At 36.3% G+C, this 21,999-nt stretch overlaps 1 protein-coding gene across 1 annotated transcript in view; it reads left to right on the forward strand.

The window, feature by feature from the left end:
• EYS (eyes shut homolog) overlaps positions 1-21,999 on the forward strand; it is a 1,768,116-nt gene that overhangs the window by 877,670 nt on the left and 868,447 nt on the right. The window contains exons 19-20 of the mRNA XM_036871239.1: positions 4,724-4,916; positions 6,085-7,827. Of these exons, the coding sequence (XP_036727134.1) occupies positions 4,724-4,916; positions 6,085-7,827 (1,936 nt within the window). The remainder of the gene's footprint in view (positions 1-4,723; positions 4,917-6,084; positions 7,828-21,999) is intronic.

The raw sequence follows: 21,999 nt of genomic DNA on the forward strand, positions 1-21,999 counted from the left end.
ATAATGTATATTTCAATGGGGTTGGACAAATTCAAGCTTTCAATTATTTTAGTAAATTTTAAAGAGTAAATTTGGCCCACCATTTCTGATGAAAGTAGATTAGTCCACAGAATTAAATTGATACAAAACTGATGAGACCACTGGGATCCTTGTTGTTGTTTGCTGTATTACATACTCATCATTTCAAGTAGAAAATAAGGACGAAGTACAATATTACCTTGTCAAATGTGACCGTCTGTAGAATGAAAAACGATCTGCTGGGTTGTAAACTCATTTCAGTGAGAGACACTGTTTTGCCCAGATCTCAAAACATTGTTGGTGATCATTAAATTTAATTGATAGTGGTGTTTGTTAAACAGGCTGAGTAGAAAAACGTTTTAATTTTTTATCTAAAATAATCAGCTATAGGGTAGAACTGTTCATAACAAATGTTGAAGTTGTAACAAGAGGCAAAATTATGATTGTGAGTGTGGGTTCAAGCTCCTCATTTCCTACATATGAATCCCAGCTCTGCCATTCTCTAGCTTTATGACTAGAGAATTAGGGAGAAGGGCTATGGTATCTTTTAAATCATACTTTCTTAATTAACACAAATGATTTAAGGGTAATTCTCCCTCAAGAAAGACTCATATTTCCAGTTTACTACTCTATCTCCATATTTGGATAGCTAATAAACTTCTCATATTTAAAGTATTTAAATAGAAATCTGGATCCACCTCCATCCCCTAACTAGTCTCCACCAGTGTTCTTCAAATTAGTAAGTGACACCTCTACTCATCCATTAACAGGAACAAAAACCTAGGAATCATTTATTAACCTTCTCTTCTCATTCCAGACATCAATCTACCAACATATCTCATAGGCTCTGTCTCCCAAGTATCTCCTGAAAGTACCCTTACTCTGTCTACCACTACTTTCACTCTAGGCTAATCTATTTCTGTCTCTCACCAGGGCTACTGCCAGCTTCCAACTGATGCTCCAGCTTCCATTCTGTCCCCTCTTCAGACTCCCTTAAGAGTCTATTATCTATGTAGCATTAATATAATCTTTTCATAATATAAGTCAAACCATATCATTTTTCTACTCTAAATATTAAATATTCCAATGGCTGCCCATCACACTCAGAATTAATTCCAAATTCAAGAACAAACAAATAAACAAACAAATCATCCGGCACGATATCTCTCCTGGCCATGTCGATGACCTTATTTCCGTCCACCAATGGCCTTCCCTCATTCTCTTTATCTACACTGCCCATCTTGATGTTGCTCAAATACACAAGCATGTTTCTGCCTTGAGGCCTTTGTACTACCATTCTTTCTGCCTTGAATACTCTTTCCTCAGTTATTTACTTAATTCAGATCCCTGATCAAAGAAGACTTTCCTAACCACTCATCCAAAACAGCCCTCCCTGCTTTTCCTTATTATTTATCTAGCAAAATTTTGTCTTTAAGCAAATTATTGCTAATTAGTATTAATTAATTCTAATTCCTTTACTAAAATACAAGCTATATGATGGGAGAAACTTTGCTAATCTTGTTGACTAGTTCATTCCCAGCCTTTACAGCAGTCACTGACACTTAGAAATTGACCAACAAATATTTGTTGAGCAAAGACAAGATAGCTACACAATGTCCATTAAAAAGTGGATGACTGGGACTTCCCTGGTGGCACAGTGGTTAAGAATCCGCCTGCCAATTCAGGGCACATGGGTTCGAGCCCTGATCTGGGAAGATCCCACATGCTGCAGAGCAACTAAGCCTGTGTGCCACAACTACTGAGCCTGCGCTCTACAGTCTGCGAGCCACAACTACTGATCCCATGTGCCACAGCTACTGAAGCCTGTGCGCCTAGAGCCTGTGCTCTGCCACAAGAGAAGCCCCAGCAATGAGAAGCCCACACACCGCAGTGAAGAGTAGCCCCCACTAGCCGCGACTTAGAGAAAGCCCGCACTCAGCAACAAAGACCCAACGCAGCCAAAGATAAATAAAATAAAATAAAATTTTTAAAAAGTGGATGACCATATTCTCATAAAGCTTTGACTCAAAAAGTCCTATTTGCATTGTTTTCCTTAAACATAGATTCAGATATAAAAATATATATTTTAAAGTCATGAAATCTTGTTGATCATCATCTTGGCACATATTAAGTTTCAATAAATATCAGTGAATAAAACATATAATGGCAGGCATTCAATACATATTTTTGTTTGTTTGTTTTTTTCAATACATATTTGATGGATGAATGAATGAGTGAATGAGGATGTATTGGCCAAATAAGTTACTATGGTAACCACCAAGTTAAGAAAGAAATATACAGAATTAAAGGCTTACTGAATTAAAGCAAAGCTAAATATTTGAAATGCTATATCTTTCAATGTAATCAGGCAGATATAGAAAAAGAAATGTTCAATCATTTATGAGGTGCTTTTTAAATTTAATTTTCTCATAGCTAACAAAGAATATTATCAGAAAGACCAGGTGAGGCAAAGATTGATGTATTAGTAAGGAAAATGCTAACTGCTATAACAATAACCTCCAAAATTTTGCTAGCCTGATATAATATAAATTTATTTTCCATTCACATGAAGTCCAAGTGAGTGTTTCTGATTTCAGATATTCTCCTTCAAATAGACTTTTAGGAACATAGGCTACTTCCTTTCTGTGGCTACCCATCTTTAATATGTGTTTTCAAAGGTCAGCACACAGGGGGAGAGGCTGGAAGATCACACATGGTACATTCACCCTTCCTTGGTTAGAAGTAAGTCACATGATCACACAGAGACAAAAAAGTGACTGAGACATGTAATCCAAGAGGAAGATGCAATAGGTTTAGTGAACATGTAGTGAACTTTCCCATGAAGTTTGGGATTTAACTAAGGAAATTATGGAAGTCTCTCTAAGACAAATCATATTCGTATATGTGTATGTGTATGTGTCTGTGTGTATAGACAGAGAAAGTTCAAACAATTAAAATCTATTTGGAAGAACATTAAAAAATATGATTTAAAAGTTGCTAGTACTTGGGAATATAACAAGATGTTTCCTATCAAGCTCAAAATTGGGAAAGTAAATTCAGCTTTGAGAGTTAAAGGCTAAAAACAGCACAGGATGTATGTGAGCCTAGGCATGCAACATAGGAAAGAGGGAGTATGGCTTCCTGGCTGCTGGACCTAAGTGTCACCTGGAAGATGAATGTATTAACACATCAATAATATAACAGTCAACACTATTAGAGAACATATGAGAATCATAGAGACAAATGTCGGCAGTGCCAGTGTCAAGTTGTCTAATAGGTAGATAACTTTAATCAGTGATACATCAGTTAACATCAAGTATTCAAGATCATTCTTCTGGCAGTACCTTAGTCTAATGTTGTTAAGCATTCAAAAACTAGTTTTACATGTTCTGATCTAATGCACATCAGGGAAACCTGTGATTCTTGGGTAGCTCTGCTGACATGGAGAGAACTTGTTGATCATGGGGACTTTGAGGATCCTTAATCCTGCAATGATGATTTCTCAAGGTAGTTAATTATGGCTTCTGATTGTGATTCTGGAGGGGAAAGCTGACCATGACCGTGCAAATATTTATAAGCTGTGTAACAGCTAGGTTTTCACTGTAAGCTAGCATATTGGCATTCTGGTTTTTATCCTAGTTTCCTGTGCATTGTCATTAATCTCTGAAGTCCTTCTAGGGCTTGCTGTTTACCTTTGAGTGGAGAAAAGGACAATCTCTTGGTCTTGAATGTGTGGAATGATAATAGATATGTTTTTCTTGCTGTTTCTTCTATTACTTCTAGCTTCACTTTTTACTGTTTTCGATATGTTAGATTTTTAAGGTAGTTATATAACACTGGCCTTTGACCTTTAAATACTTTAATGTGTGAGTTGAAAGTGAATACAGAATATATAACTGTGAAACAAACAAAAAAGGGATAACTAAAGCAAAATTTACATTTTGTACAAATTAGATACAATCTTGGACAAATAGTGTAACAGTGAAGCACAGCTACCTATGAATGTCTTTAGTGTTAGAAAATAGGTATGTGGTATTTCCTTAAAATTCAAAATGTTTCAAATAGTATAACTAATGTTTAGCTCTACATTTAAAGGAGAATCCCTGATCCATTTGCACTTATTTAAACATGCCTCACAACTTTCTTTCCTATGAATTAAAAATTAATTTCGTTATGTGGAAATTATTTTATAAGTATTTGGCAGAAGTAAGTTATTCAGGTCAAGCTAAAACAGAAAAGGAACCTTGCTTTTTAAACCAATGTGGATTAAAATGATTCAGAAAATCACAAGATAATGTCTTCAAATTATCTGTTGTAGATAGTCTGTTTTATTTTAGTTTCCAACTAAATATGACATTTAGAGAAGAAAAGTTCAAAATTTGTAAGAGTTTTTATATTCATATTTTCTACCATACAGTACAGATTCTTCATGGGAAAAAAATATCTTCAAAGCAAATGGAAAGTAGTATTTTGACTTAAAGGAATCAAGAATAAATTTAGGCATTCAGTTGAGCATATCTAAAATTTGAAGAATTTAATTAATTTTGAAATGTAGGTAAATTTACTGTAGAGATTCCATTTTCTACACAATAAGGTGGTGAGCTAATAATATAACTATGAAAATGCAATTGGACCTCAAAACTAACTTAAAAATTCTCAGGGGCAAAGAAACTATGAGCTTAACTATGGTGATTGTCATTTGCAGACCTGCTCCATTGGGCTTCTCTGTGGTAATGAAATAAGGAGAACCACCTGTTTACCTCCCAGCTCTCAAGGAAAAGAGGCCACTTCCACACAAACATACACAGTGCCCACCTCGGGGACTTCGGTCAGTAGCATCTCACCTGCCAGGGCTACCCAACTGTGGGCCATAGTGAACACTTCTCCAGTTAGTCAAGGTAAGTAGATGAGAGTATGATGCAGAGAAGTTTGAATTTGAAAAAGTTATGTTTTAAAACATATTTTCTGGCTTATTTCAATATTTATTTTTCTAAGACACTTGATTTTTCAGGGCTATAAAATTGGCTTAGAATTCTTGTTGGTTATGTGTTGTGTTTTAAGTTTTAAAAATGTTGGTGTCCTTTGTGAATAAATACTCTTTCTGAAACAGTGCAAAAATGTTCAATTAATAGTCTTTATTCTGATATGTAAATTTTGGTACATAACTGAACCCCAATTCTACCTCATTTTGTTTCAACTATCAGTAAAACTTATTTAAAAGGCCTGTACTACTTACCTCATTATGTCTTTATTTAACATCCTCTGAATCATTATATATAAACTTATATTCCTATCAATTTATTGGAAAAACACTCAGATTTTTAAAAATCTGTTTTTTCCTATTGGGAAATATTTTGACAGGTTGAGTATGTTTTGACACATCTTATTTAACTTACTAAATCAAATAGTGCCATGTCGTAAATAGTATATTGTATGTTAAATTCCAAATTCTTTCTTGTCACTCCGGATAATTAGAATGAGAATTATAGCCTTTCACAAGGTATTCCTTGTTAAAAAATATTTTTAAAGCATAATGGATATTATAAGCATAAAGGTATACTGCTCTGTTTATTTTCTGTATAATTTCTGTTCTTTTAAGGAGTTAATTTGAAATATAATGGTATCTAATAGAAAAAAAAATTGCCTATTCATAAAGTAAAATGAAATTTCTAATATTTCTAACTCATTAGGTCAAATATTCTTTTATATTTTTCAATGACAAAGAATTGTAAATTTTCATATTTCATACTTCAAAGGCATCATTAATTTGGAATGAAGGTTATTCTAAAGAAGACCATTTATTCTGAATTTGGCCACCCCAGGGAGTATGAATAATAGAACTCTGCATTTATGCAGCTTGTGAAGTCACTAAACTTTCTCATACACTTTTATTAGAAATATCATTTACAGAGCCATATTTGTCTGCATATATATAATGGGTATAAGCTGCAGTGTAATTTGCAGAAGATTCAGCCCAGGACTTAATCCATTCTTCTTCTTCCTTTTCTTTCTCGCTCCCTCTCTCGTTCTTTCTTTCTTTCTTTCTTACCTTTTTCCTCTCTGAAGGTCCAAAACAGACAGACATTTTCCAGCACAACGTTCTCCCAACCACTGGTTTGGCAGCATTAGATATTGGCACGTCCTCTGAAAGCTATTTACTCGAAGAACTGATTTCCACTAAAGAGATTTCAGCAAAACACAGTCTTCCTTCCTCAGCAGATGTTTCCTCTTCTCAGTTTCTGAATTTCGGTGTTCATGACCCAGCACAAATCGTCGGGGGCAAAACATCTGTATCACGTATGCCCATCCAAACTCCAGCGGGCGCACCAGGACTCCTTTTCCCTGATAGGGGAGAGAGCACCCTGTTTATCGTCTCTTCCTTAATGACAGATTTTATTTTTCCCACAAAATCTTTATTATCTGAGAGCTTCCGGGCTGTTGTCTTGTCTGCTACCACAATGAGTTCAGTAATTAGTGGCGTTCCAGGGACTAATGTTGAGTTAAACAGACACTCATTACTCTCCCGTGGATTCCCACCCACAACTGCTTCCATGAGTGCACCTCCAGTCATCTCTCAAGAGGATATTGAAGAAAATTCAGCTCTTTCGTTAATTTCAAGAAGAGAGTCCTGGAGAGTGCTGAGTTCCTCGATGTCTCCCATTTCTCCTGCTAAGATAATCATATCCAAACAGGTAGCCGTCTTAAACTCATCAACTCTGCACCGATTTACCACACAAGCCTCCATTCCCAGTGAAGATCAGGTTATTACCGAAGCATCCAGCAACCAGAGACTCACAAATATCAAACCACAGGCTGCTGATTCTTTAAGTGAATTAAGCCAAACATGTACAACGTGTTCTATGACTGAAATAAAATCCTTTCATGAATTTTCAGATCAAGTTTCGCATAGCAAACAGTCCCACTTTTACGAGACATTTTGGATGAATTCAGCAGTATTAGCCAGCTGGTTTGCACGAATGGGAACTCAAACTATCACTTCTGGACATTCACTTCCTTCGGCTGCTGAAATTACACCATCAGTGGCAATCACAGAACTGTCATCTTTATTTCCTTCTACAAAGAGTACAACAAGAGGAATTTTAGTCTCATCTGTAGAAGAATATGTTACCCTATCAAATAATTTGGATGTTAATTTATGTTTGGATAAGTTGTGTTCATCCATTATCCCTTCACAAACTGTCCCTTCAGACCTGATTAATTCGGATTTGACTTCAAAACTGACTACTGATGATCCTTCAGTATCAGAAAACATTTTTAAACTATTGAAAATAAGACTCTATGGTATAACTTTGGGTCCCACTGAGATGCTGAATGAAGACAAGTTACTGGGCATGCGAGAGCATGAAGGGTCTTATACCCGGTTCAAACCTCTCACAAGGGATGGGTCTCTAGATTTTGAATTAAACTTTCAAAGTCATCCAGAAACTATACATTCAAGTGACCTCAAAAACAACCTGCCACCACATGTAGACTCCACATCTGATTTTTCAGAAGTAACCTCTCCTGTAGCATTTTCTATAGTTTCAGCAACTCAATCACTTCCAATACAGACCTCTGTTCCCATGTCTGTAGTTATGCCAGATTGGACATATTATACAGATTATCTGACCTTAGCACCTGATTTAAAAGAAGAGGTCAGAACTTCTTCAGAATGGTCCAGATGGGAGCTGCAGCCTCGTGGGCATGGTCAGGAATCTCCTGAAGCAAGTCAAAGGCTTTCCATCACTAGGTCTCTTATCTGGTCTTCCCTGGAGCCCATTCCGGCACCTCCTCAGCTGATGATTTCTGGTGAGTTTCTCAGTTTTAGTTCTGTAAACTTTTAGAAATGAGTTTCTTTTCTACAGAGAAGAAAGAGCCTGTCGTGGTCACCAGGTGCTCTAAACAGCCTCTTTGTAATCAGGGCAGCAGCCAGTTCAATGGAGATGGCCCCTGCTGTTGTACCTGTCACCAGTGGTTATTCTTTACACACTGCCACAAAGGCTCCCAGATCAATGCAGGAGTATGTTGGAGATGGCTATACCACAGGCAATCAGTCAGAAACAACTAGTTCAAGTCGTTACAATGGATCTTTCAAAGTTTTGGAATAACTCTTATTATTCTCATTTCTTGAAATAGCTTCTTTGTCAGATTGAACACAATATAACATATACTTTCTAACATTTTCTTCAGAGCTGGTACTTTTTAAACTGAAAAGATGAAAAAACTCAAGGGAACTCTATTGGATTTTCCCATCCTACATGGTGTGGTTTATCATTTTTTCATGCAAAGCCGTGATGCTTTCACTGTATACATAACACAGAATATAAATTAATGTCTTTTATTTAACAAAAACACCATATAACAACGGACAGAAAATAATATCCTGTATATGAATTTGAATTCAGAGTCTTGAAATAATTAATGAAAAGCCACTTTTCTTAGACAACTGCTCTTAGCTTAAAGCATTTTAGAAATTACTAATCTCCTTTACCCTTGTAAATTACCATCAAGTTAGGAAAGGTGCAAAAAAAAGTTTAAGAAATTGTATTTAACAGAAAGAGGATTTTTTTCATTTTTAAAAGAATTCTATCTTGTGGCATTTCAAGTGTAATTGTGGCAGTGAAGTTAATTTTTCTTCAGTGAAGAATTTATTAGTTTTGTGTGTGTATGTGTGTGCATGTATGCTTCAGAAGAAATATACATTATATCAATATTTTAAAGTTTTTATGTGTGTGGCTTATGGCTGGCAACTTAGTAATATGAAAGACCAAATCATTATATTTGGTGTGTCCAATATGATATGATTTTCTTTACAAAGTTTCTAAAAATAACATAGTAAGTTTAATTATGAATTTAAAAGTAGAATCCTCCTTGTACTTTTACAAGATGATAGCTGGTTGTCTAACTTATGACTTATCGACAATGCCTGACACATCATTGCTCACAGAGAAGGTTCTTAGTAAATGTAGCTGAGTTACACCTCCTCTCCTACATTAACCCCACAGCCACCCCTGACTGTCCAGACAATCAGGACACAAATTCCCCATTTCTAGGAAATTGAATCCTAGTTTTGCCCTTTATGACCAAAATCTTGTCACATTGCATTTTGCTCATCCCTCACTCCAACTGCAAACATTCTTTGATGGTTTTGACCTCCTCCAATTCTCTTAGCCTTCTTCTAGTTTCTCTTGCCTCCCTAATCCTTTTAGACAAAGTAATCAATCATTTCCAAGACATGCTGGCATTTTTCCAATATCTTCATCCACTGTATTGGTCAGGGTCAAATCTGGGAAAAGGTAGCAAACTCCAACTGGGTACTTGGGGAGAGTTTAATAAAAAGACCATTTACAAATATATGGGTAGAGTATAAGGAAACAATGAGGCATAGTATGGTTTGCTGGGATTAGTACCAGCAGAATGTCATTACTGCCCCTAGGCCTGAATGGGCAAAGGAAAGGGCAGTTACAGGACCCAGAAACTATGGAGCAAAGCTGCCAGTTTACAGAAGCTGTGGCTCCTCTGTAGGGGAGGACACAGCAGTCCAAGGCAATCCAAGCTGGAGAAGCCCAGGAGATGTACACACAACCTCACTGTCTCTTGTCCCTGTTGGCCAAACCCATTCAGGATCTGGAAAAGATCTTTAAAACCACATCTGGTCTAATATTTCCATGTAAAGAAAAGGTGGGGTAGGCCATAGTAGAATGGCCTGCAGTGCTAAAATCTTCAGTACGTTCTAATACACTACCAAAGTATGGAAGGAGTGTGTCTCTGATGCAGGGAGAATTTCCTTGTATGTTTCTAAAGTGAACCATTGGGCACTACTATTTCCTCCCTTCATGCTGCTTCCATACTAGGAAGTATAAAAGGTGGAGAGCCTGTAATTCTGTGCTCCCTTGCTCTGGTGGATTCCTCACCTTGCATTGGGTTGCTGAGAAAAAAAAAAAAAAAAAGATACCCCAAGCACCCTCTTGTGATCAGCAAAGTGAGCATCATGGCACACCCTCTACCAGTGTGTCTCCTACAGTTTGGTGGGACTTTTGATGCATATGATCACTGTTTTGCAGTCCAGCCACGTCTCTATTAAGCTGAATGGTAGGTGTTGTGGTACGCCATCCTCTAAACAATCCAGTCTTTGTGGTTTGGTCTAACTCATGAAGAAAATGAAACTTAAGAGAGAAAAAGGAACATTTTTTAGCAGTTCATATTATTTTTCTGTAGTAATATGTCTATTTTCTTTTCTACCAGTTGTTTGGGAAGAGTGTAAGAGAGAGCAACCGGAGCTTCCTGACCCAAATATTCTCTAGTAGCAGTGGGTAACAAAAATAGCACAAAAAGAAAAGTTTGCATGAGTTCCATTTATTCCATTCATAGTTGTAACGTTTCAAGTTAAAAAAAAATCCAGTACTATATTAGTAAAATCCTAGAAAATGGCAAATGTTATTTTCTCCAGGAATAAAAGAATGAGTCAAAGTAAGATATTTAATAATACAATTTACCACATCATTAGATATAAAGACATTGACATTCAATTTATAGTTTACTGAGAGTCTTTATTTTTTCTCTTTTCTTCTTTCTATTCTAAGGGATTTACATTATCTCCAAATCTTTTAGATATCTGTTATTATTAACAAACATAACAATATAAATAGCTCACAACAATACTTAATCCCATTCTTAAAGTTGAAACCGAGAGGTAGTTCCATTAAATTCATAAACTAGTCAAAATGCCTTATATGTACATATTTCTTCTTAGAGTATTTAGAAAATCTAATGGAAAAATGCATTATTTAAGTAACCAAAAACACAAACTACTGCTGCTGTGAGATTTGTTGAATACCTTAAAAGTAGATAAATGGAGACATATCTTTATTTGAGAGCTCAGAAGTGTGATCCCTTAACACTACATAGACACTACATTTGAAAAGTATACAGCAATTTCAAACAAGTTCAAATGGAATAATTGTTAAACCCTGATCAAGTCATTTTAAAGTGAAAGAGAGTACGAAGAAAAATGTTGAAAAGGAATGGCAATAAGAGAACTTGTTTCTAATGTATTAAAATAAACTTTAATAAATGATTATGATGTTATCACAGGGATGCAGATAAAAAAATAGAACAGAAAGTCCAGATATATATATACACATTAGATATAAAATTACATAAAAAGGAGGGATTTTAATTGATAAAGATTTTAATACTTACTAAATTATGTTGATACATTCTGTTATTTTGAAAACTCTTCCCCTATATCTTACACCAAACTAAATCCTATGAGTACTAACTAGATAAAATTACAAAATAAAACATTAAATAATCTAAATAAAATATAAGTTAATATTTATTTGATCTCTAACTGGAAATTTTTAATCTCGAAGCAAAAATAGAAAATTATAAGTAAAATGTTGGTAGTGAGTATATTTACAGTAGAATAACTAAAATTAATACTTTTTAAGCCAAAAATGATCATAAACATAATGCAGATATATGCAAAAATATATTACCTCATAAGATAGACATATGGCTATAAAATACTCTGTCAAATCAAAGTGAAACAGCTGACCACTGGAAGAGTAAAACAGTTTGCTATAAACAGACAATAAAAATATATTTCAAAATCATCAGAATCAATTGAAGATAGCAAATTTAAAATGAGACAAATTTTATCTGTTTGCCAGTTTTTTGTTTTTGTTTTTGTTTTTTAATTGTAATACTCTGAATTGGTGAAGATTCTCTACTCTTTGGGGGGAAAGTAAATGGGCACCATCTTTTCAGAGGATTGCTTGCCATCGGAAATGTTTTAAGTTTTAACATATCAATTTCAGTTTTAGGAAATTATTATTACTGATATACCCAAATTATGTTATTAAAATAATAAATATTTGGAAACAACTGTGTTCAAAAGTGGTGGTTGTACTAAATAAATGCTGACATGAAAAGCTGCTTCTCTCATACTATTAAGTGGAACTGATAAAACCACATATTTGCTAAGACGAGTAGTGCAAGCACACCACACATATGCATACATAGGATTCTTTCAAAACATTAATGTTGCTTTTAATATTGTTTTTATTTTCTGAAAGTTTTACACCGATTATATATTTTATACTCATAGTAAAATATGTTTTTGCAAATATTTGTGTATAGTGAGAAAAAAATTTCAGAAAGTATATTTAATCACTTTATTCATATTAGATCAAAATGATCAATTTTACAAGAATCTTGAGGAAAATATTCATGTAGAAAAAAAAAGAAAGTCATTGCTAATTAACCTTATTATAGTGACAAGAGAGTCAACTGAAAAAGTTGTAATATATTTCTCTGAAATAACACGGGGATACATCTTTATATTCAAACATGCCATGTACTTTTTAAAAACTAAATTACTATATATGTTGAAATCATTAGTAACGTGTCTGCAGCATTTTTACATTTTAATGAAATTGGAAAAAAATGGAATGGCATTAAGCACATCATTTTATCCAATATTCAGATGTTAACTGACTGACTACTTTGCGACAGGCACCAGACACTGCTGTAATTTTGTGTTTGTTTGTCTGTTTGGCCCAGAATTGCTCAGATACGAATTATACCTTTTTAAAACAATCATATCTGTTTCTCATTTCTACCTCTTGGCAAATTTTGAATCATGTCTTTATCCTAGGGTTTTCAAATGACTCATTATTATGTTTACATTTCATAAGCCAGCAAATTTGGATGAAGGAGCTTTCCTTTGGTGAAAACTACTAAGTGTCAGAGGACACAGACACGTGAAGCTGACACGTGACACATCGTACTGCACCTCCCCTTAGCCCTGTGGGCAAGGAAGCACTTGCAAAGCGATAGAAGCTTTTGTTGCAATATCGAATAGTCACTTTTGTTCTAATTTACTTGCAATTTATAAAACAAATCCCATATAGAACTGACCCTGTAATGAACACCACGGTCTTCCTGCAGATCAAACTATATCTGCTGAAACCCAGCACACGGCAGTAATAAATTCAGAAGTAACATTCTGACATTCTCTCTCCGGTGCATCTTCCAGCATCTTCCACAAATGAATACCCTGTGCTTTTTGTGTTGTGTTAGTTTGCAGTATTCAAAAGCATTCATTATTTGCATTTTATTCCCACTGGTCACTAAAATGAATTGTATTATTGACACCATATACAAAATATAGTACAGTTAATATAATAATTTAATAATACAATTTTTTTTCATGCATGTTACCGTTCTTTGGTTTCAAAATGCTTTTATCTTTATTGTTGAATATCCATCTCAGCAGCATGTGACCTTGGGAAAATTAATCGCATAGACCAGGGATTAGCAAAGTATGGCCTGCAGGTCAAACCTGGCCAGGCCTACTACCTGTCTTTGTAATGAGTTTTGCTGGAATATAGCTTTACTCATTTGTTTACGTATTTTCCATGGCTAATATTGTACTATGACAGCTGTCAGCTTCCAAAGTGGTGTTAGAATATGCATCTTCCAAGACATGTAATGAAAGAAGTTGAGATAGTTTGTTTCAGTGTTCAGAGTTAGCTCTTACTAAGAACAAAATGAACATACTAGCTCTGAAATATGAAGTGTGTAATTTTGATCATGTGACAAAAGGACTAAATTCTCTTATGTTTGCATTTAAAACTGGCATTGCACAATATAAAGATGAATGGTCAAAGTTTTACTAATAATTGAAAATTTAAAATTTGCTTGGAATGACCTTAAACAACAAGTAAAAAAATACTATGAAAAGATGGGAAAGAAACCACAGGTAAAAAGGGAAAAGCTTTATATTTTAGTACCGTTAATGGAACATTTTTTCTGCTTTATTTATTTATTTATTTATTTATTTATTTATTTATTTATTTTTAAAGATTTATTGATTGATTGATTGATTGATTGCTATGTTGGGTCTTCGTTTCTGTGCTAGGGCTTTCTCTAGTTGCGGCAAGTGGGGGCCACTCTTCATCACGGTGCGCGGGCCTCTCACTATTGTGGCCTCTCTTGTTGCAGAGCACAGGCTCCAGATGCGCAGGCTCAGTAGTTGTGGCTCACGGGCCTAGTTGCTCCGCGGCATGTGGGATCTTCCCAGACCAGGGCTCGAACCCGTGTCCCCTGCATTAGCAGGCAGATTCTCAACCACTGCGCCACCAGGGAAGCCCCTTCTGCTTTTTTTAAACAAATGACCCCACATTTTCATTTTGCATTTGTTTCCCTGAGTGGTGTATACGGCCCTGCCTGTGCTGCTGCGGTTCTGGGATTCTTTTCCCTCCTCCTCCAGGCCTGTTTCATGTAGTTTTGCAGTTCGAATCCTCCAGGGTGTGTTCTTAAATGTTTCCCCTCTCTCGTCTCCTTCCTTTCACACACTCTTCACGCTTCTTCTTGCAATTCTCATTCTTTTATTCGAAATTTGTCTTTGGAGTTGAAGCACCTACATTCATGGCTTCAAATACATGCAGAGGTATAAGCTCTCTCCCACTTCAGAATCACATTTTTAACCAGTCAGTGCCTCAGAAACCTAAGATAAAATCTTTATCTCCCCAACTGCAACCTCTATCTCTCTCCCTACCCATACTTTTTCTCCCCTGATTCATACCTCAGACATGAAATTTATATCCATCTATTTTTCCAAACTTCAGGGTAAACTTAAGTTCATCAAAAGCACTATGGATTCTATCTATAAAGTTCTCTCCAGCAGCTTCTCAGCTCAGCTCACTACTATCACTCCAGTTTAAACTGTATCATCTTTTTTGGACTACCGCAGTTCTCTCTAAAATTAGCTGCTTATTTCTAGCCTCCACTCTCCCAGTCTCTCTTCCACATTACTTTCAGAGTTGTTCTTCTTATGTGATTTTTTAAATTCCTCTGCTTAAAAAACTACAAGTGAGTCTTCATTTCCTATCAGAAAAGGTTTAAATCTGAAGCATTACAGCTACTTCTCTACCACCCATCTCCACCCTATTTTTGAAAAAAACCCCTCAATCCCATCATACAGTTTCACAGCTCTTCTCTTTAGGGTCCATAGTCCTTTCCTCATGGGTGCCCTCTATTGCCCAGTTTGTGAGAATACCTATCCTCAGGGTCGATGCAAACATCTCCTCCTATTAGAAGACGATTGTAAAAACACTTACAATTTATGTTTTCCCTTTATTTTTCCTCCCTTTATTGTCCCTCCCCCCTTGGCACCTACAAGTCTGTTCTCTATGTCTGTGAGTCTGTTTCTGGTAAAACTTATCTTAAAGCTCGTCACAAAGATTGTCATCAACTTAGTAAAAGGGAGGTTTAGCTGTGAAGGCTACTATGACTAGAGCAATATAAGCTGTGGATGTGCAGAAGCTGGAGGTTGGGAAAAATACCCTAAAATACCCTAAGCATGGCTGAAGTGTCTGGTCCCCTAAGGAAGAAGCTGGATAGCTCCATATACAGTAATATCAAGGAATTATGAACTTATCAGGTCCGGATGCCTTTGGTTATCAAGCGACTTGACACCAGGAGACCTTAGGCAGCTGGTGAGACAGGTAAAGATGGGGAGATCATGTTTGTTTCTGAGCGTGATCCCGGCTGTTCAGGAGGTGCTATTCATTTAGGGAACAGCTATCTGCTCTTGGGCAAGGATTCAGCACAGCGGGAGTGTGAGGCAGAATGTCAGCTCTACAGTGAGAGTACGCGCGAGGATGGGAACTAGATGTTCCCAGCAGAGGACCTAAATAATCCATTCCTGTGATCTGGGCCAGTGTTACGATAAGCCTTGCAGAACCCTGTCACAGGGAGGAAGTGCTTTGGCCAAGAAACAGCACAGATCCTCGTGGACATCTCTGGATATTATGGGGATGAAGATAAAACTCCTGGTTTCAAGGATAATTTTAATAATAGTAGCTGCCATTTATTCAATACCTGTATAGTAACTGACAGTGACCTGTCCCCTCCCAACTTTGCAGATGAGAACCAGGTGGAGACCGTCCTGGCTCAGGTCCCTGAGCTAGTAAGTATCTCATGGGCATTGGAATTGGAGTTGGCGAGACCCAGATATGATGAATTGTAAGGATAAGATAACATTCAATGAAGGGAGTGTGGCTCTTCTTATTCTTCATGTCTTCGTTGGCTCCCATTCTTGGGTAGATCTCAGCGGGCCCCCCTGGGGAATAGCATCCCTTCTCTGGGGAGTCCAGGAAGCAGGGGAACAAGGTTCAAAACTAGGATAAGGACGTGCAGCTCATGGGCTTTTGCCCATGGGTAGGGCCAGCATACCTAGTTCTTTTGTCAAAACCTTTCCCAAAAGAAAAAATAATAATAATAATGCAGCCAGTAGGCTTTATGTGGTGATGGTTTCTGGACCCCCTGGTGTAGAGCACCTTTGACAGTGTACCTAATTACTTACCTCTCCACAGACGTAGTTTTTCTCAATTCTATGTACTATTGTCAGTCACTTGTACACAGGAAATTAATAAAAATATAATTCTGTTGCCTCCCAAATCTATTTATACTTGAAGCATGTGGTGCAGTATGACAAGCTGTCACTTTTATGAACATCAGTCAGCAGTATTTTGAGATGCTATTTAATGTCAGTAATTAAGACATTATTTAAATCCCTAGACAGTGTTTTCATCTACGTGTAACAGAGATTAGCGTAACTGATGTTCTTCCTGAATAACCGTGTTTCACTTACCACACATCTTAGCAAGATGTCCTGGTCTCTGTTTGTGGTGTGAGTGATACAGTGCTAAACAGAACACATGTCTCCTGCCCTCCTGGAGCTTGAATTCCAGTGGAGAGAGACAGATAGTAAACACTGAGTATAACAAAGCTGTATTTCTCTGTAACATGTTATATATAATAAAGTGTACATAGTGCAGTTCTAATATACATATTATGTGTATATACACATAATATACATATTATGTGTGTATATATATATATTATGTGATAATCTGCATGGATAAAAAAAGCAGGACAGACGGGTAGGGGCTGTCACAGATTCTGCACTGATGGGTGAGAGACAATGGTCAGGTTTGATCTCGCTGAGGAAGCAACTTGAAGGAGATAAGGACTGCGGAGAGGCAGGGAGGAAAAACATGTCACCAAGAGCAAGTAGCTGATGCCGTTTGCTTGACATTTTCTACGAACATAAGGGAAACTCCATGTGGTGGAACAGGTAAGCAAGAGGAAGACTTGTAGAGGGTGAAGTCAGGTATATAATAGGGGACAGGAAACAAAATCAGATTCCAGGAACTTTAGGCCATTACAAGGGCTTGTCTTGTACTCTGAGTGAAACAGAAAATTATACCAGAGGTTTGGGCAGGACAGTGACAGGCTCCGAGTGATCACTCTGGCTGTACTGCTGAGTATTGATTAGTGGGTGGGAGTGGGGCTGACAAAGGCAGGGGACCAGTTAGGAAGCCGATGCCCTCGTCCAGGGGAGCAATGACCTTGGCTCTGTCCAGGTGGCGGCAGTGAAGGTCTAAGAAATGGTCAGATTCTGGATCTATTTTGAAGATTAAGCCAATAGGATTTGCTGATACATTGGATTATTTTAATTTATTTTGGTAATCAGTTTTTTAAGCAGAGAGAAGTGTCTTAAACCACCCTCTGAAGACAAATAAGGAAAACTAGGCAAACCAATTTTTCCAGACATGCTGCAAATAGGATTATCTGACATTTTATCAGCTGTAAATGGTGTCTTACAATAGCTCTATTACAATGCAGAAGTCTGATAAGTTTATAATGACATTACTGATCATGGCCCTGAGGCACAGAAAGACTCTCACTTCTGCATCTGTCATGAATTACCAAGTCATGTTCTGCATGAAATATGTGTTTGGTGTTCTGTATTTATGCTTATTTTGGAAATTTATTTGTGACTTTGTGTTGAATGGAGGAACTCTCTACTAATAACAATATTTAGTAATCCAAGCTATCTGTGCCCTACGTGGTAATATAACTAGAATAGTACATATATCATGTGTGTATGTGTATGTATGTGTATAGACTTGGGTGTGTGCCTGTTTGTTTGTATATAAGAAGAAGTCCATATGGAGTAGACAGACCCAAGGATGTAGTATAAACTATTGAGAGAACACATGCCAGATTTAGAAAATATGGGAAGAGAAGAAGACAGATCCTGAGACACCGAGATCTGATAATATTGACTTTGAAATTTTGTAAATGTGACACTGATGCTAGAATTATAAATACATTTTGATGAACAAGGTATTACTTTCCTAGGGCTGCCACTACAAAGGAACACAAACTGGGTGACTTAAAACAACAGAAATTTGTTGTCTCACAGTTCTGGACCCCAGAGGTCTGAAAACAAGGTGTTGGTAGGGCCAGGCTCTCCCTCTGAAACCTACAGAGGTGAGTACTTCCTTGCTCGCCAGCTTCTGGCGGGACTGTCAGCCCTCGGTGTTCCTTGGCTTGCAGCTGCATCACTAATTTCTGTCTTCTCTTGTCACGTGGTGTTCCCCTGTGTGTTTCACCATCTTCCTACAAGGACACGCTAAAAGCAAAAAGATTTTTAAAAACCTTGAGTTATATAATTTCATTGCCTGGTAATCTGGCAGAAGCTTGGAGGATGGACAAATCCTAAAATTCCCATTCTCTGACTTTCTAACTCTTTGACTTTAGAAAAGCTATCTGATTAGTCTCTGTTATTAAATGGGGCTACCACTAATTTTGTGGAGTTAGTTTTTAGGATTATATGAGTAAATATATATAAACTGCTGTCACAGTGCCACCTGGATGCTAGCCTCTCCCTAAGCTTCTGTTTTTGTAATTCAACTCTGTATGCTCTTTTAGTTTCTAGACTACTGCCCCAGACACAGCTAATACCTGTCTGGTCCTTAAGCTCTGAGTACTTGAAATCTAAGCTTGATGTTTGCCCTGGATTTTATTGATATATACTCTATTTTGATTTGCTCACTTACTGTTGACTAATTTACTCTATTTTGACATTTTCTTTCTAGACAGAGACACACTCTTGCAACTCTTGTAGTTGTAAACCCCTGGTTATACTTTAGCCAGGGATTTCTAACCCTTCCCTAGGTCTCTTTAGTTCCTATTAATGCTTTGAAGCATGTATCATCAGTTCCAGAAGAGTCAGTAGTGAGGCTCCCTAGATCCGGTGTGAGGCTGTCCTCTCCTTCCTGAGACCTTGACTCCTCATCCTGCATTCACACCCTGATGGCAGCCAATGTCTAACCCCTACTCTCAGCTTTGAATTACAGGATCCTCCAAGTGTAGAAATAACATTAATTCCTATATTCCTAACATATTTTCTTTCCCTTTCCTCCAAAACTTCCCTATTTTACTTTCTAAACAGTGATTTTTAATGCTTAAAAAAAAGACATGAATATTCCATCCATATTTGAAAATTGAAAAAAATTCTGGATAGAATTTGGAAAATTCAGATGATAAGCACAACTCTTTTGATCTAAGATTATAACCATGAACTGTATTTTTCTATTTGATTTTCATAAATGCTCTTATTTTGGGTGAAGCTTCTCTAAATAACTTACCATTTTGCTTAGATTTTGGATAATTTTTATTTCCTCTAGTGTTTTTTCTGTCTCTTCCTTTGATACCATTGCCTCTGTCACTCTTTACAGCATCTGATGGGCTCTCTATAATGGAAGGGAATAAAATAAAGTTGTGTTTTATCATTTTGATAGTGGAAATTATTAAACAGTGCAATTTTGTACTTTTAGACCATTTAATATTTGTACCTGAAGGTAGGTAAGTATCACTGTTTCTACTTGAAAAAAGTTGTCTTTTTTTTTTTTCAAGACCAAATAAAGTCTGTAATTAAAGTAACATTTTTCACAAACTAGCTGAAAAAAGTGTATTTATTTTTATTAACCTCACAGGAATTGCCCCCTATTTTATATTTATTTAATTTTTAAAAGCACAAGAGATAAATAATATCAGTTGAATTCCACAGACGTAGGTGGAAACCGAAACATGCGTGTAAAGGACTTATACTTTTTTTATTGATGCCCCATAAAAATTAGCATATTGTTTTCTAAAGTGTCCTTACCACAGCATGGGGGTTTAGAATTGGGGCTCTAGAACCAAGCTATATAGTTCCAAATCTACTTAGTCATGGTGTGATCTTGGGAATACTTAGCCTTTCTCTCTTTAAAATGGGAATAATAACCATGGCCACTGCAAACAGCTCTTGTGAGGATTAAACTAGACAAGGCATGTGCTGTGCTTAACTCAGTTTGTAGAGGTAGTCAGTCTATATACATTGCATCTATCATTACTCTTAACATAAAATCAAAAAAGTGCAAAACAAATCCTCCATTAAAACATTTTTTAAATTAGGAGAAAAACATACATGGTGAAGAAAACCTGTCCACAGTTGGCGTGGTAAAGGTAGTATGCTGCTTCCTGAGGTTACTGTGCTCTTGACCCTGCTGCAGTGATGTGGTCATAGCAAGGGGGCTCGGCATCCATCCACACAGTGGACAAGTGGGCAAACTGAACCCATCTATATGGACATTGGAATGTTTCTTTCTGAGTCAACTGTATTTCAAGACAGAGACAGTGGTAGACATTACAAATGGTTAAGTAAATAATAGGAAGGTTCTGGCTCAAAGATAAAATCCTCACAAAAATAATACATTTTATAAACATCCGAAAGTACTTTTCAAATGTAAAGAGTCTAGGAAAAATAATTTTCTAGCATAAACTAGAAAAGGCATAATTAGAAGTACCAGCCAGTAGATGAAGAAGCAATTACCACATTTGGAGTGACAATTAATCAGCTAGTTTCACCCCTTCACTTTACAAGAAAACAGAAGCAAGAGGACAATTTGTTTCTAAATCATCTCCATGTCCTATTCATCACCAAAATATTTGTTACAGATTTGTAAACATATAAATTAAGTATTATAAAAGATATGGATTTTGCTTGAAATTATAATCTCTATAAAAAATGTAAATACTTTTTTGGTATTTTACTGATTTGGCACTAATTGTCTTTATTTCCTGGTGATAGAAATCAGTGTCCACCCATTTTTTTTCTGTTTAGCTCATTTCAAAAAGAAATTTTATTGAGAGATGTAGTACTAATTGATTGAATCACAAGCAAGAAATTAAACTCATATTAGTTTAATTTTATCATATAGGCCATATAAGGACTCCAGCTTGTAAACTATAAATATTTGTGTGCCCAAATTTTGAACAGAACCACTAATATTAAAGATAAAATACATAAGATTCCACTTTAATAAATGTAAAATCTCTGGGACAGAGCTAATTTCCAAACATGGGACAAGTTTTTTAGGAATAGGGTTTGTTTTGTTTTGTTTGTTTTTTTCATGTTATACATGACAAGAGACATGGGTGAGAGTAAACAACCCAATGTGTTATATACATCCAATAAAAATAATTTGCTTTTAATAAATTTGTTGACAAAAACACATTTATTGCTTCTTAAAATTGTGTTGGAAGATTATTATTTTATCTGAAAGAATAATCTCTTTTATCTGAATTTTTCTCATGAAGGGTCATTGGAATTCTTTATCCTTTATCCCTTTATACATTTAATTTCTATTTGAAGCTTTCCACTTTGTGCTATCAATTTTTTTCAAAAAATTACTTAACTGCTAATAACACATAACCAAGATAATATCCATGACTTAATGATGTTTTAAAATATTTTGTTTGCAAGAAATGATCTATTACCTTTCAAAGCTAACTTTCAGCTATTTCTTGGAATGTGTTGCTTAGCACTTACAGATGTCCTAGACTGGCAGGTCTCATTATAAATTTATGTATTTATTTATTTTTGGCTGTGTTGGGTCTTTGTTTCTGTGGGAGAGCTTTCTCTAGTTGCGGCGAGCGGGGGCCACTCCTCATCGCGATGCGCAGACCTCTCACTGTCACGGCCTCTCTTGTTGCGGAGCACAGGCTCCAGAGGCGCAGGCTCAGTAGTTGTGGCTCACGGGCCCAGTTGCTCCACAGCATGTGGGATCTTCCCAG

Source organism: Balaenoptera musculus, chromosome 12 (genome assembly GCF_009873245.2).
Source record: "Balaenoptera musculus isolate JJ_BM4_2016_0621 chromosome 12, mBalMus1.pri.v3, whole genome shotgun sequence".
Classification (NCBI taxonomy): Eukaryota; Metazoa; Chordata; class Mammalia; order Artiodactyla; family Balaenopteridae; genus Balaenoptera; species Balaenoptera musculus.